The sequence below is a fragment of the Pyricularia oryzae genome, chromosome 1 (genome assembly GCF_000002495.2).
Source record: "Pyricularia oryzae 70-15 chromosome 1, whole genome shotgun sequence".
Lineage (NCBI taxonomy): Eukaryota > Fungi > Ascomycota > Sordariomycetes > Magnaporthales > Pyriculariaceae > Pyricularia > Pyricularia oryzae.
Window position 1 is genome coordinate 1,299,434 of NC_017844.1, and position 14,561 is coordinate 1,313,994.

Genomic DNA, 14,561 nt, shown 5'->3' on the forward strand with positions numbered 1-14,561 from the left:
TTCATAAGTTATAACAATCTTTCCATATCCAGCGATGACCTGGAATAAATATATTACCGGCGAGCTTTCGGTAGAAAGGACGAGAGAATTAAGCAATAAAAAGGGCATTCCACGACTAACGTTGCGTACCCCCTGTTCGGCACCCCCCTTGTTCGGCACCCTGAAAATCTAACAACGAAATGCCTACTTTTATAAACTGATTTAAATATAAAATTATCAACGGACAAAAATACAATCGTTTTCACGCTTCTCCGGTTCATTAACCTCTTCTTCATCAGCTAAAGGTTCCAAATTTTCTATATCATTTTCCTGCAATCCAATAATGTTCTGTTTGTTAACCAAAAGCTCGTTTGGATCCGGAACCACCCTCCTCCTTTTAACCGGCCGTATTGCCTCCAGTTGTGCTTCCAATAAGCTGATTTTTTGCTGGGCGCTAGCCAAAAGGGTATCTTTGGCTTCGAAGCTTTTTTGGACTTTTGCAAACAAAAGCCGTGAAGTGGCGTTACTTTTTTCGGACCGGGAAATTTCCTGTAGTTGAAGTCGAATATCTCGGGTCGTTTTAGGGGTTTTCCAAATAAGTAAAGACTGGTCGTTAATTTTTTGGGTTGGGCTTTCCGGTGTTTTATCCCTTTGGAAGCCGTTATTTTTACCTTTTTCGACGTTGGCGTTGCTATTTTCTAACAAAAAAGGGTTTAAAAGTGGTTTTGCCAAGTTCACCGGCCATAACCCCGTCGTACGCCAACCAGATTGAATGGTTTTTGCTATAAATGCTTTTGATCTGGCTTTTCGATAGCAAAGTAGAAAGTTTCGTTTCCCAACAACCGTTGAACAGCAAAACTGGTTTACAAATCCCAGGTGACGTCGATAAGCTTCCTTTAACGGCCCAAAAACCGATAAATCCAACGGTTGAAGAACGTGTGACGAATGAGGGGGTAAATATAGGAGTTGAATATTGTTTTGCAAGCAAAGAAGCATAAATTCGTCCGTTATATGTGATCCATGGCCATCCAGAACTAATAACCGCTTTTCAGGGGTTAAAGGTTGGGTATACGGAATAAACACCTTTTTTAACCATTCGATACCTGTTTCATTATTTGTCCACCCGTTTTCGGTTGCATGAAATTGCCAGGTATCGAAAGGACTTAAATCAGCTGGAAACCATTGTTGCTGTACGTTTTTCCCCTTAAATATAACGAGGGGAGGTATAACAGCCCCCGTAGCTGATACACATTCGATTATGCTCGTCCAACCCCGCGTTCCAGGCTCTTTTCGCTGTAATGGCCGGATTTTATTACGCCCTAACACCAGGCCATTAGATCCTTTGCCTTCCATTATACCTGTTTCGTCCATATTCCAACGGTTGGCCGGTTTTATAGTATCGACAACGGGATTTTTCAAATAGGACCACCAAGATTTAATTACCTCGGTTGTAGCCCCATTAACCCGGGCATTTTCTATTCGCCGGGGTCTTTGGGTTTTCAAAATTGGATATCGGGCTATAAAACGGCTAACCCAATGTTTCCCAAGGCTTTTTCTTTCTCCGGCGGCCTGAAGAATTCGTTCCGCAAAATAGCGTAGTTCTTGATGCGTTGGCGGAAGGCCTAACGCGGCCTGCGCAAGTACCCAATCTGCCAAATAGGTTTCCTGCTCCTGTGAAAGCCTTTGACAAAATCTTTTCGCTTGTTGAATTGACTGGGCCCCCTTTAAACGATCGTGAAGGGTACTCCGAGGAATACCCCATTTTTGCGAGGTTTTGTGAACTGATTTGCCATTTCTTATGTCAGAAATGGCAGCAAGAAGCTGATTTTCAGTGTACTGTTTCATTGGAAAGTTTGGAGCAAGAATCTTCAAAAATCAAGTTCTAAAGTGAAAAATTCGTCTAGATATTTATAAAATAAAACAAAGGGTTGATGTGGCTGAGTAGATATTTTTAGGGGCCGGACTTTAGGGGGGTCGGAGATGTGGAGCCCAACGTTAATGCGGGCCTATTTAGCTTATTTTAGCGCCGATGTTAGAATTGCAAAAAGCTTGTAAAAGCCAGGGTGAACGACGCTCATTGCAACGAGGGATAACGAGTAAATATTATTTTCGCTTCAGGATCTCGTACCACGGGACGGTTTCCCAAACACAGCAGGGGCCCAAATAGTGTCCTCTTGATAACATTGAAGTGATTTACCGCTTGAGCAAATACCTGTATCTCCGGGGTATAGTGGTGGTAAGTGTATTCCAGATCTTGAGTAAGTCTCAGCTTTTGCCCATGAGTTTCAAGAGTTCAAAAACTGAAATAATAGAAAGACTTTCGTTTAAAGTCACAGGTAAAATCAAGATCAAATATTAATACACTTCTGACCAATTTGCAATAACAAAGTGTTTGTAGTGTTAAAAGTCAAACATATACAATTAAATTGTTATTGATTGCCATTTCGTGGTCGGGAACGCCGATGGATAAAAATAAGGCGTGAAGTCATGCTTGGTTATTAATGCGAAAACTCAGAGCCCTTTCAGTTATAAATAGGCTGTCAACGCACTCGGTTACCTTTTTAAACATTGATAAATCAATACTCGGCAAAGCTTTCAACTCATGTCTTAAACCACTTTCTTTTGATATACCTTTGCCGACTACGCTGTTGCATTATTTCTTCGAGCGCTTTTTATTTGTCAACCCACGCTCACGGAACCTGGTTGAAGATTTCAAAAAAGAAGCGACAGGCGAGAAAACGATGCATATTCAAAACCTATTCGCAATCATTACCGCCTCTGCGGCCCTTTTCCCCACAGTTTCCGCCGGAGAAGGCGATTACTATTTCACACCACCCCCGGCCACGGAAAAATGCGCTTATACTATTTATCGAGTGGCAAGCAAGAATGGGCTCAAAGCTCTTGTCCGCGAGGGCGACTACATGGCTTATAAAAACTGGGACCAAGAAATCCACGGCGTTCAGGTCCATTTTGACGGCGAATGTAACCCAAAGTACAAGTCAGATGTATATGTTTTCAAGAAGGGTGTTCGCGAGGAAAAGCATATTTGGCTGAGCCCCCCTCCCAACAAATCGTCCGGGGTACACTAGTCTGGTGTAAAACCACAATAGCATTATCTTCCTACATTGCACAAAGTTTTTGGCTATTTACAGAATTTCAAAGATCTTATCTATCTTTCCCGAACGGCCTGGCCTTCAGGACATGCCAGGTCAAAACCGCTCTTCCACTATCGCGTATCGTGTCATAAATAAGAAGCACTCTACACACTCATTCTCTCGGCTTTGGTTCCATCTCTGTTTCCACTAGGATAATGTGGCCCTATCCATCCGGAACTCAATCTGCTCGCGCGCAATGCAGGCCATAATTTCCGCAACTAAGACGCTAATAGGGTGGGATTGCCCACAGCACATCTGCATGATGTTGAAACGAGTTTACGGCGATATAATACGAACTCAGGGTACATGATCGTTCGAGTATAAATTGCGGGATGCTTGAATTGACAGAGATCTTAGAAGCACCGCCTTGTGCTTCCACAGGGTGCCGACATCAAATGAATGGGAGGTCTTACCAGCTCCACACAACTCGCTGGTCGCCCGCTTCCTAGCCTTGCAATTCATAGATCCGGTAGTTAACATGCACTTCTGCAAGAACAACGAGTTTCAGAAACACTTTTAATACATTTCTGGCATCTATCAAACCCTACAGTAATCGTATCGTCCGCGATATCCTCTTCAGGTTTGCAGTCCTATGTCAAAAGTCAACACCACCCAGCACAACATACCCCGGTGCAATTCTCCCCCACGGCAAATATTAGTTGGCGCCAGCAGCAGCACCGGCGCCGGGGGCCTCCACTCCGCCCTGGCCAGCACCCTGCCCAGCGGCGGCCGCCTGCATGATGAAGCTGGCCGCCTTGCCTACATCCTGTCCATAGGTGAGGTGTGCCTGGCGGATCTGGGCGCCACCTTCGCAGATGTTGTCACGGTCATGGCATATAACAAGGACCCGGGACGTGTCTACCCCGGTCACCCCCTGCCCGTTCAACGGGTCGCCGAACGCGACGGCCGCTGTGATGTGCGAGGCCGAGGCGGGATCGAGCTGGTCCGCCGCGTTGTGCATCAGCTGCGCGCCCTGGGAGTAGCCGGAAATTATGATGCCCGTGTTGGGGCAGTCTGCCGCGAGGGCCTTGATGATGCCCGCCCTGTTTTTGGGTGTTTTGCCCATCCTTGTCAGTGGTCATGTGCTATGAGACAGGGTGGCTGAAAAAAAAAGGTTACACACATTCTTGCGCTGCCCTGTGGGTCACCGCCTTGCATGAAGCCCCGTACGTCGGCAGGATAATCCACTCCCTGCATGTTGACGTCGAGCCCATTGGACAGCTGCTTGACGGCATCGAGTAGAGGGGGGCCCACGACGGTGCCGACGTTGCCTCTCTCTGTGGTGCCGCGGGCAAAGACGATAGTCATGTCGGCGCAGGGACCAGCGGCAGTCTACTTGTCAGCTCGCCTGGCTGTTAGTCAAATGTAAAAAAGTGAACAAGGGATGCTTCCCAAGAAGGAATCTTGGTGTTGAACTAGGGTGACCGCGCACCTGTGTGTTGCGATTTTGCCTAGTCTCGAGAACCGGCTCAGCGCGATGGATGGAGGAGGCAGGTAGAGCGGTGGCGAGAGATGCTAGCAGACCAGCTGCAACAAGCATGTTTGTTGGGTAGTGCATATTTCTTTTTTCGAGTCAACTCGCCAGGAGCTGTTGTTCTTTGCAATAAAAAATTAAGTAAGGCTGAGAAGCTGAGCGATCAGGGGTATCATTAGGCGCTTGACTAGACTATAAAGTTCATGCACCTTCCTCCAGCTTTTTGGGTCCAGGTATTCATGCCTTATATGGGATATCGTGCTGCCTCCAAAACGACTTCACCCAACCCCGTCAGCAGGAAAAGCGTCCCTCTCTCGTGAACCAACCCAATTTAGGCAGGTTGGGACTGATACACGCCATTGTGCCGGTTTATCAGATGGTTGGGCCGCTGGGTCGGGAATACCCTGTCCAAGCTCCATTGTAAGCTAACATGTATCCAGGCACCTTCTAGTCAGGGTTACTGATTCGAACAGTCTTTTGCAGCCATTCCTCGGTCACTCGGTGTAGCCTCACCTTCAATCGGTATGGTTAGGGAGGAAACCTTGATCAACAACACACAATTTCCAATGCAGATGAGAATGAGCAGAGCTTGACAATATCGAATCAAAAAGTAAAGTTGCACGTGGACATACCCAAGAATCGGTCAGCTGGTAAATGCTGAGGCTAGTAGAATGATAAGACTAGACTAGTGTACGGAGACGGGGTGTTTCTCCCGGTTCGTCCTTCACTCCTCACCGTGGAGTATCTGCCCGAACTTCGTCTGTGTTTCAAAACAAAGCTTTAAACGGGAGCGAGAAAAAAGCCAAAAACGGTCTAGTGTTTCTAGTGTTTCTGGATTACTATGGAGCAAAACAACCATTTCCACACAACCTTAGTATATCAAGCTATTATTCGGGGAACTTCCCTGCATTTTTGCATAGAAGCCAGGTAGTGAGAAGGCTCATGGCAGATTGCAGCAGCCCGGATCCGAAATGTATACCTGAAATGGCGACCTCGGCAGATTTTCCGCTGCGATTGTTCCGTGACAGGCCTGCGCTGGCCAACGTCATTGGATGCCCGCATGCGGCCTGGTCCCTGAGGAGTCAAGGTCAAAACCTTTGACTCGTCAGCTGTCGTTCTTTGTTGGCTTCTGTTTTTTGTATCTCTATACGCACCTATGCCGCTGTGCGACGAGTACTGAATTCTTTTTGCCACGGTCAAAAAGAATTGCTTCACGGAAATGGCCTTACCCCAATACGTCGGATCATATATCTGGATGAAGTTCGGGGTTTTTTGCTTTGCAAACGCTGGATGATTGAAGACCGGCTGTACAAAATTTCCGATCTTGGTCTTCTTGGCAGCCATAAGGCGGGTACATGCTTCTTTATCCGATGTCGGACGCAAAACAAACAACTTGTGTAATTATGCTTTTCTCAGGAATATTCCACGGGCAAGGATAGGTACCGCGCAGTTAGACGTCATGCTTCACCGTCAAAAGAAATGATCAAATGTCAGCATCTGCAGGCACTAAAATAGGAGCTCGGAAATTGTCGAAGTCAAAGGGAAGACATGCGCAACCTTAGTTTAAGCTTCCGCACATGTCAGTTTGGGCATCCAACTATGCGGAAATAGATTATGCTACTTCAATATCATGCCCATAGGGCCAGATGGTAATTTTGACTGAAGGATTCGATTGGAGGAAATCCAAACCGTGAACCCCTGAACTGAACCCCCATACTGGAAAGACCTACCTGGATGTTCCGCGCATAAATTGTGCCACGTATATCCAAAGGTAGCCTGTTACAATAATTGGTCAAAGGATCCGCTGTACCGGTTACTAGTGACATTTTCCTGAACGGTCCTGGTTTCGCTGTCTCGCAATAGGCTCAAAAATTGAGACCGTTGCCATATTTAATCTCCAAGGAGATATATGCAGTTGGCCTGATATGTGGCCTGAACATCCTAGTCTAACAGCTATACCATACATGGTTGGCGTGAACCTTCTGTGATATGATTTGATGGTTGCGGCGTTAACCGCATTTGACGCCGCCAGCAACTTGCCTACCGTACGACTCCTCCCGACACCCCGAACGACACATCCGGCTGTTCCCGGAAGCCATGTCTGCAAGTGCGCTGCAGCTGCCGGGTCGAAACCGAAAAGATCGTGTGCTGCCCCACCTTGGCTACTTTTGGTTTTTTGCTTTCTTTTACTTGGGCAGGCATCCCATCCCATCCAGCGCTAGAACCAGATAACCTGAGTCGTCAGCACCAGCAGCTGAGACAGACAAAAGGGCCCGGGACGCCGTCAAATCGAAAGCTTGAGATCGTATCGCTACTGGATCTCGGCATCCAGATTCCGTCCGACTGACCAGCCAAGACTTGACTACCAGTATCCGGGACTAAGCTTTCCGCTCTTGGCAGAAGGCCAACGGAGCTCGCCAGCCGAGTGGGACCAACACACCAGCCGTCCGAGATTGTGCACATATCCGGGCGCAAAAGAGACGAATGCGCGAGGAAGCAGCGGAATATCCACGTGGCGGGGATGTAGGCAAGGAGCCGGGAAGTAACGGCATGTGCATATCCCAGACACTCAGCAGCTCACCAAGCTAGCGGTGCGGAAAACAGCCTCGCCTTTAATGAGCAAGGAGTGGACAAGTTGCGTTTGGGTGACTGGCATACGCGATTTTGTGTGCCATATGCCGGCTGAGCCTGTTAGTTAGCTGCCCGGCTTCCATGTCTGGCGGTCGCTCCGGCAGGGCGCGTGAAAAAACTAGAATGGGATGTTAGACCGTCAACTCCCGGGTGGAGGGTCGCAAATCCCATCACGGGCACTAGCCTCTGCTCTCTCTTTGTGCACGTAAGCTTGACCGCTGCCGACAGAAATAAAGATGTCCGGTGCGAAGCAGACGACACTGAAGACGAGCCAGCTAACACCGACAGCAACCTGCTCAACCGGAGGTCGAGGGCGAAGCGCATCATCCATAGTCCAGCACACAAATTCCTCAATCCAAGACTCTAACGCCACCGTCGTAGGTTTTGAGAACGTTGTGAGCTAGCTCTAAGTGCAACCAATATCTCGATTTGCCCAATTTGAGCGGCAATCCGAAAGCTTTCCGGCACACTCTCCTCTAGCCGGGTGTGCAGATATCACAGCAAGATGGACTGTACAGTACCGGCTCTCGTTGTCGCTGCGGTAAAGTGGTGGCAACAATTCAAGGGGAAGTTTTGGACGCTGTTGATCCTGCGGATCAGCTCAGAAACATGGATGAGGGGTTAGCCGTTGATTCGGGAGAGAATATCGACGTGAAAAGGTCGCGATGTAGCAACTCTGCTGTTGACACAGCCGACCCGCGTCAATTCCTCAACGATTATGCGCGAGTTAGCCGCGTGAGGCGCCATATACGTGCACAAAGGGCGGATGGGATTTGGTCTTGGTGTCGCGCGCCCTCCCTGCGGCGATGTTTTTCGTGAGGAGCATTTTGTCATCCGATGCAGATTTAATTGGCGACCAGTGTTGAGGTTTTTTTTTTTTTTTTTTTTTTTTTTGAAGACAACGAAAGAAAAAGCCTGGATAAAAACTGGGATCGTTGGATAATGCGGCAATATATTTCTTAGATTTGATCAGGCATGAGGTACCCAGCACAAAAAAGATTTTAGAGCTTTGTCAGCCCAGGAAACAAGGGCGTTGGTCACTAAAAACGGGTTCTGAGATCGAATCGATCGGGGCGAACCGATCAGGGGCGGAGGGAAACGAGACGCTAGATCGATAATGGCGGGGCAGTAGATGAGCCCCTGCAGCCGAAAAGGGTAGCGTCGGGAAGCAATTCTTGACGTCATTGAAAGCAGCGCAATTCCCAACATCGAGGGCGACATTATTTTCTTGCGAAAAATTGACATTTGCCATCTACAACATTGAGAAAGTGCTCGTATCTACTCGACGGAGTCCACAACAACGCTGTTTCATGATCCGCGGGCGAGTTCTCATGGCTCGTGTCACCAGATCGACCGCCGCAAAGGCGAAAGCTGGCCTTGACACCCCCATCAAAACGGAGCAACCAACACAGCCGACAGGAAGGAAGCGAGTTGCCAGCAAGACAGCCACGGATCAACCGAATGGCAGTAGGAAGAAAGCCAAGGTGGAAGCAGTAAAGACAGAGTCGGCTGCGGCCAAGCTGGAACGCCTCGACGATGACCACGACGTGCTCTCCAAAATCCCAACTGCGCCGATCGCTTCCACCTCACCCAGCACAAGCTCAACCCTCGCATCACGCAAGCTCAAGCAGTACTACGGCGGCGACGCCAGCAAGCTCGGCCCATTCCCCAACTTCCCCCACCCCACGCCAGCGGAATGCAAGCGCGCCCACCGCATCCTCGCCAAGCTGCACGGCGCCCGCAAGCGGCCCACCGTGCCGCTGACGGCCGGTCCCGCGGGGCGGGCGGGGTGCGGCGACGCGCCGTCGGTGCTGGACGCGCTGGTGCGGACGATCCTGAGCCAGAACACGTCCGACTCCAACTCGGCGCGGGCGAAACGGTCGATGGACCGGGCGTACGGCGGGCGGCACGACAACTGGCCGGCGGTGGTGGCGGGCGGGGTGGGCAAGCTCGAGGAGGCGATCCGGTGCGGCGGGCTCAGCGTGGTCAAGAGCCGCGTCATCATGTCGATCCTCGAGACGTGCGCGCAGCGGTACGGCTCCTACTCGCTCGACCACCTGCGCGAGGCCAGCGACGAGGAGGCCATGCGGGAGATGCTGGCGTTCAAGGGCGTCGGGCCCAAGACGGCCAGCTGCGTGCTGCTTTTCTGCCTCGGCAGGGAGAGCTTTGCCGTCGACACGCACGTCCACCGTCTGACGGGCATGCTGGGCTGGAGACCGGCCGGGACGAGTCGGGAAGAGGCCCATTTGCACCTCGACGCGAGGATTCCGGACGAGGACAAGTACGGGCTGCACGTGCTACTGATCACCCATGGGAAAAGGTGTGCCGAGTGCAAGGCGGGTGGGAAGAGTTCTGGAAAGTGTGAGCTGAGAAGAGCTTTGAGGGAGAAGGACGAGGGGTTCAAGGAAGAGGACACCGACAGCGAAGAGAAGCCTGCAAAAGTAGAGGAGGATTCATGAGGTGAGTGAGAAGATGGGGATTCCATTTGCTGGTATTTATTATTTGTAAATTTCATCATGTAGAAACAATGTCTCTAATAGATTTCCGATACGGTTGGAGCGACAGAAGCATCCACTCTCATTCAGCCGCACCTGACCCTTTCGCTCACCGGCAGCAAATTTTGTTCAATGTCATCCGCGTTGAGGAAGTCAGTGGTCCTGATCCTCTCCCTGGCGGCCTCCTCGTCGGGTACAATCCCAGCCTCGACGTGCCTCTTGGCCAGCCTCTCCCTCGCAACCTCCCGATCGACATTGGCAAACCATATCTCGTCAAGCAGCGAGGCGGCAGACTTCCACGGCTCTCTGTCAAGCGCCAGGTAGTTGCCCTCGATGATGACGATGCGCATCTTGGGGGAGATGGGAATGCTGTCGGCGACAGGATCCTTGACGGCGTGGTCAAAGCTGGGCGCATAGATCGTCACCGTGCCCTGCGCCCCAGAATCCTCCTCGACCGGGAGAGATAGCTTCTGCAGCAACGCAAGGAAGCCCTCGCCGTCAAAGGTGAAGGCGGCGCCGCGGCGGTGGATTGCCATCTCGGGGTCCGGCATTGCGGCCAGCTGTGCGCGCGTGAGATGGTAACCGTCCATGGGGATGTCGGTTACGAATTCGCCGTCTGCCGTCCCATCCTCGGCGAGCTGGATTGCTTTCAGCTCATCGACCACGCGGCGCGCCAAGGTGGTCTTGCCGGCGCCGGGAATGCCCGCGATGCCGATGAGGATTCGCTTGGTCGGCTCGGCCAGCTTGTATCTGGCTGCATGTGGCTGTGTCAGATTGGGAGAACCCTTGGCAGTTAAAGGATTTTGGGGTTGAGGAGAGTGCCATTGCTAGATAAAGTATCTTGGGTACTCACCCCAGACTTTTTTGGCCAGTCCCGTGACCTCTTGGGGGTCCATCGTAATCGTCAAACACGATTTTTTGTTGGTGTTTGTCGGGCTTCGGATCAAACCATTGATGTACCGACGACAAGCATCCGCCTAGGTGGTGCTGCGTTAAAGTTCAATGCAGGACTGCCGACGAGGCAGGATGGATTCGCTGCGATGCCAACTGCAGCTCCGACCCCGCATCTCTAAATAGTAACCGTCCGTCTTTGTATGCCTGACAGGCTACAGCATCAGAAATATCCCTGCTGGAACGCAGGTGTCTGACCTCTGACCTCTGACCTCTGACCCCGCACCAGCAACTTCTCCACTCCGAGTCCTTGGCTCTCTAGCTATTATCAGCCCACGTCATTGCTGTTGATCCCTATTGCAGGCCTTTAGAAGAGCCATTCTTTGCACCGTGTCCCGTTCAAAAAACTCCACAAACAGGCTCATGAAAACCAAAAGAAAAGAAAAAAAATGGGAATTATGATGAGCCATATGATATCAAACCAAATGCGACAACTCCGAGATGGCCAGCTTCCCCTGGACATCAGACGAAATGGAGGCGGGAGGAAAATCAGAAAATCACCGTTTCGGTTTCGGAAAGATTTCCATCATCTCCTCGCCAGCTTGGCCTCCTTCCACACCACGAAGTGATCGGCGATCGTTTCCTCCAGCGGTCGGTAGTCGATACCCAAGTCCTTGTAGCTTCTACTGTTGTCGAGCGAAAAGCCGACGCCCAGGTTCCTGCTCAGCCAGTACTGCGACAGCCGAATCCAGGGGGCGCAGATGCGGAGCAGAAAATCTGGCACCTTGTGCGTCGGGATCAGTCTCGAAGCTCCCTTTTGTCTGCGGCAAATCCTGGCTATATCGCCCAGGGAACGAGTTTCGGTCGCGGCCAGGATGTAGCGTCCGGACGCCCATGGCAGGTCGGCGGCTTGCACGTGCGCGGTCGCCACTTCGCGCACGTCCACGACGGGAAGGTGGAGGTTGGGTGCACCGAAGAACAACTGGCCGCCGAATATCCTGTTCATCAGAACCACGCTGCCCGAGTCGGAGCCGTCTTGGGATAGCGATGGGCCCAGAGCTAGACCTGGACATATGACCACCATGTCCCAACGGCTCTGCTCTTTGGAGATCATCCAAGCTTCCTTCTCGGCCAAGACCTTGGAGTAATGAAAGGGGTAATGGTGACTGGTGCTAGTTTCGTTCCAATATTCCTCAGTAAGCGTGCCGTCCATATACTCGATAACATCTCTGGAATCACCGTAGATTGCGCCGACTGGTGATAATAGACATGTGCAAGGTTAATAAGTCGTCAAATAAAGACATGAGAATCAAAATGCGATGGCTTGAAGGTCTCCTTACCTGAAGACATAAAAACCACACGCTTAACCGAATAGGTCTCATTTACGCTAGCCAGGACGTTGCGGGCCCCTTCGACCGCCGGTATTATGCATTGCGTCTCGCCATCCTTGATATCTTCGGGTAGCAGAAACGGGGAGGCGATGTGGTGCACGACGGTGCAGCCCTTCATGGCCTTTGTGAAGCTGCCGGGCCTGAGCAGATCTGCGTGGAAGATCTGCAGTCGTCCGGGCTGGTGCCTGTCCCGCAGCGCATAGAGGGCCGCGACCTTTTTGAACTTGTTGCTGCGCACCGTCGTGTGCACTATGAAGCCTTTGCTCAGCAGTGCGGTGACCACATGGAGGCCAATGTAGCCATTGCCGCCCGTGACGAGATGGACTTCTCTGCTTCGTGGATCCATGATGTTCTTGGGGTCGCCATCCGGGGTTTTGGAGAATCAAATCCTCTCGACCTCGATGTTTGCGTACGACGTTGGCTCACCAAAAAAAAAAAAAAAAACGGTCCAATCTCGATTTGCAAACCCCCCCCCCCGCAATCTTTTCGGCTCTGGGAGCTAGTAATGCACATCTCTAGCCCTCGTCACGCGCAAGGTTGGGTACACCCGTGACCCGCGGAGTAAAGACCGTATGTGGATTTAGCCTTTGGTGGACTTGGAAAACGCCAGCGATCTGATCTTGTGATACGTCGAACAAGTTTAGATGCAAGTTTTTTCTCCGTGCGACGTAAATGATTGACGCATGGAGGCGCTACAAATAGATGAGCCCATGTATCGGCAGAAAAAGGAAGACAAAAGAAAAAAAGGAAAACTCGCGCACCCCATTCTCATTTTTTTTTTCAAGGTCGTCGCAAAACTTTGTCAAATGCCAAAAGCTTACAAAGTGGCCTTTGTAACACTAAATCCGAAAATCTATACCTACTTGGTAGTTAGCCTGGACCCAGACTTGATAAGGTGCAGCGGGAAAGAGTCGGTCTCTTTCATGTGAACTTCAGATGCCCGTTGGCTTGAGCAACGTCATCACCAATCTGGCTAGGCATTCCTCCTAATAAGGAAAATCCCCTATTTCTTATTGATGGCATGCCCCCTGTGCGCAGCTGCAGAGCCAACCTGAGGGTGCCTGATCTGGTCGTTGTCAGAAAGCTTCATGCCCACTATCTTCCAGAAGGAGGAAGAACAAAGTGGACGACTGCCGTGGAGCTTATCTGGCGAGGAATACCCCTCCCGAGTCCGATCTCCTTCTTTTTCTTCTGGCTTGCTGCCCCCATCTGTTCCCTACTCACGCCCACTGGCCCTGCTGGCATGTAGGCAGCTGGGACCCTCTGACGCAGAACATGCCCCGAGGCCTTGTCACCGGTCCTGTCGCTTAGTTAAATAAAAAACCTTCCGGGCTCTCCCGGCCCCTCCCGGCCCCTGGCTCTAATCTGAACCACGTCTGCTGGGCCGCCAAGCTTCTCGTTCCCTGCGGGTGATTCCCGGGAGCATTCCTTCCCTGATTCAACTGTGCGAGTCCTCCTTTGGAACTGATTTCCCTGATTCATTTTCATGCCAGGCTATAGTGCGGGACTGGCCACAACTACGAGGTAACTGTCGATTCAAATGCTGAACTTCCTTGGAAGTTGAAGCAAACGAGGCTGGCCGTTCAGAGATAATCTGGGGATTGCTGAAGAATCATGAAATGTGCGCTGGTAGGCATGCGGGGCAGAAGACTGGAGCCATACCCCGTCCCATGGCCAGACCTCTGCTGGGGGCAACTTCGGGCCAGCTGTTGCGGACGCCGGACTTGAGCACAGGCTCCGTATACTGATTGCTGGTATGTAAACCTTCCAGGGTACCGCCGGTACTTCGCCACTACCTGTGCCGAGCGGGACGCTGGCCCGGCTCTAAATTCTAATCATCCAACGCAGCAGTCGTCGGCGAGGCGATATAACTCTTTTGCCAGCGTCGTCTTATCCAGCGAGGCACGGCTGTTTTTTTTTGTAGCGTATCCGTAGCAGACCAAACTGGCGTTACTCAAAGGTGGAGAGGGTGCGCTAGCAACATTGATCGTCCGGAGTCGCCCATACATTTGAAGCGCCCCTGTATAGTCATAACAGCTCGGATCTACCCCGAACAAGTCCAAGGCCTGCTGCGTGTCCGAACTCTCCAGGGTGGTCGCCGTCCAGGACATGGGCACATGTGGCGAGCGAGTCCCCGAGCTCCTCTGTCACGTCATCAAGCTGGGGTGATTACGATGTTCCGACAATAATGGTGCTGAGGCGGTCCCACCTGAAAACCTAGATGCTGCGTGTCGTCGCCGGCTGGCTGAATCCCGCTTCTGTCCGCATTATGTCAGTGTCAAGGTCTCTTCAGCTTCGGAGAATATATATTTATCGGATCAGAATCATCGAACTTGGTTCAAAATTGTGGAGGGCCAGCGGCTCCAGCAGCCTCCTCGCTCCTCACCATAGAGAAACCTGAGACGTGAGCAAAGAGAATGGCCGCCACTTGATCCGAGCATCACCTATGGCCCTCTCAGGCATTTCCCGAGCCGACAAGCTCGACGTGTCACTTCCCGGGTTTTTTTTTGCTCGTACCTAACGCCAAGCCACCTCATGATATTAT

General features: G+C 51.3%; 7 protein-coding genes across 7 annotated transcripts; 3 read left to right on the plus strand and 4 right to left on the minus strand.

The window, feature by feature from the left end:
* Nucleotides 1–2,720: 2,720 nt before the first annotated feature.
* Nucleotides 2,721–3,068, plus strand: MGG_11967 (uncharacterized protein; the record flags this gene model as incomplete). The annotated part of the gene is made up of 1 exon (XM_003709016.1): nt 2,721–3,068. The coding sequence occupies one exon, from the start codon at nt 2,721–2,723 to the stop codon at nt 3,066–3,068; it is 348 nt and encodes a 115-aa protein (XP_003709064.1).
* A 721-nt stretch (nt 3,069–3,789) lies between these two features.
* Nucleotides 3,790–4,442, minus strand: MGG_11966 (cutinase; the record flags this gene model as incomplete). Its single annotated transcript, XM_003709017.1, has 2 exons — nt 3,790–4,201; nt 4,258–4,442. 2 exons carry the CDS (start codon nt 4,440–4,442, stop codon nt 3,790–3,792), a joined length of 597 nt encoding a protein of 198 aa, XP_003709065.1.
* Nucleotides 4,443–6,705: 2,263 nt separating this feature from the next.
* On the plus strand, nt 6,706–7,643 carry MGG_16087 (uncharacterized protein; the record flags this gene model as incomplete). Its single annotated transcript, XM_003709018.1, has 4 exons — nt 6,706–6,715; nt 6,978–7,131; nt 7,528–7,571; nt 7,621–7,643. 4 exons carry the CDS (start codon nt 6,706–6,708, stop codon nt 7,641–7,643), a joined length of 231 nt encoding a protein of 76 aa, XP_003709066.1.
* An 818-nt stretch (nt 7,644–8,461) lies between these two features.
* MGG_02302 (HhH-GPD family base excision DNA repair protein) lies at nt 8,462–9,811 on the plus strand. The gene has a single exon (XM_003709019.1). The coding sequence runs from the start codon at nt 8,550–8,552 to the stop codon at nt 9,696–9,698; it is 1,149 nt and encodes a 382-aa protein (XP_003709067.1). The 5' UTR covers nt 8,462–8,549; the 3' UTR covers nt 9,699–9,811.
* MGG_02303 (phosphoribulokinase/uridine kinase) lies at nt 9,702–10,837 on the minus strand. Its single transcript, XM_003709020.1, has 2 exons — nt 10,588–10,837; nt 9,702–10,488 (listed from the first exon to the last, which is right to left on the minus strand). The coding sequence occupies exons 1-2, from the start codon at nt 10,628–10,630 to the stop codon at nt 9,821–9,823; spliced, it is 711 nt and encodes a 236-aa protein (XP_003709068.1). The 5' UTR covers nt 10,631–10,837; the 3' UTR covers nt 9,702–9,820.
* A 374-nt stretch (nt 10,838–11,211) lies between these two features.
* On the minus strand, nt 11,212–12,362 carry MGG_02304 (leucoanthocyanidin reductase; the record flags this gene model as incomplete). The annotated part of the gene is made up of 2 exons (XM_003709021.1): nt 11,212–11,879; nt 11,966–12,362. The coding sequence occupies 2 exons, from the start codon at nt 12,360–12,362 to the stop codon at nt 11,212–11,214; spliced, it is 1,065 nt and encodes a 354-aa protein (XP_003709069.1).
* A 575-nt stretch (nt 12,363–12,937) lies between these two features.
* On the minus strand, nt 12,938–13,498 carry MGG_16088 (uncharacterized protein; the record flags this gene model as incomplete). Its single annotated transcript, XM_003709022.1, has 2 exons — nt 12,938–13,082; nt 13,341–13,498. The coding sequence occupies 2 exons, from the start codon at nt 13,496–13,498 to the stop codon at nt 12,938–12,940; spliced, it is 303 nt and encodes a 100-aa protein (XP_003709070.1).
* Between the last annotated feature and the right edge of the window lie 1,063 nt (nt 13,499–14,561).

Coding starts and splice junctions, on each gene's coding strand:
- MGG_02303 (XM_003709020.1), bottom strand. CDS start 10,630: ATGGACCCCCAAGAGGTCACGGGACTGGCCAAAAAAGTCTGGG. Junction 10,489..10,587: donor ACTGGCCAAAAAAGTCTGGG/GTGAGTACCCAA, acceptor AGCCACATGCAG/CCAGATACAAGCTGGCCGAG.
- MGG_02302 (XM_003709019.1), top strand. CDS start 8,550: ATGATCCGCGGGCGAGTTCTCATGGCTCGTGTCACCAGATCGACCGCC.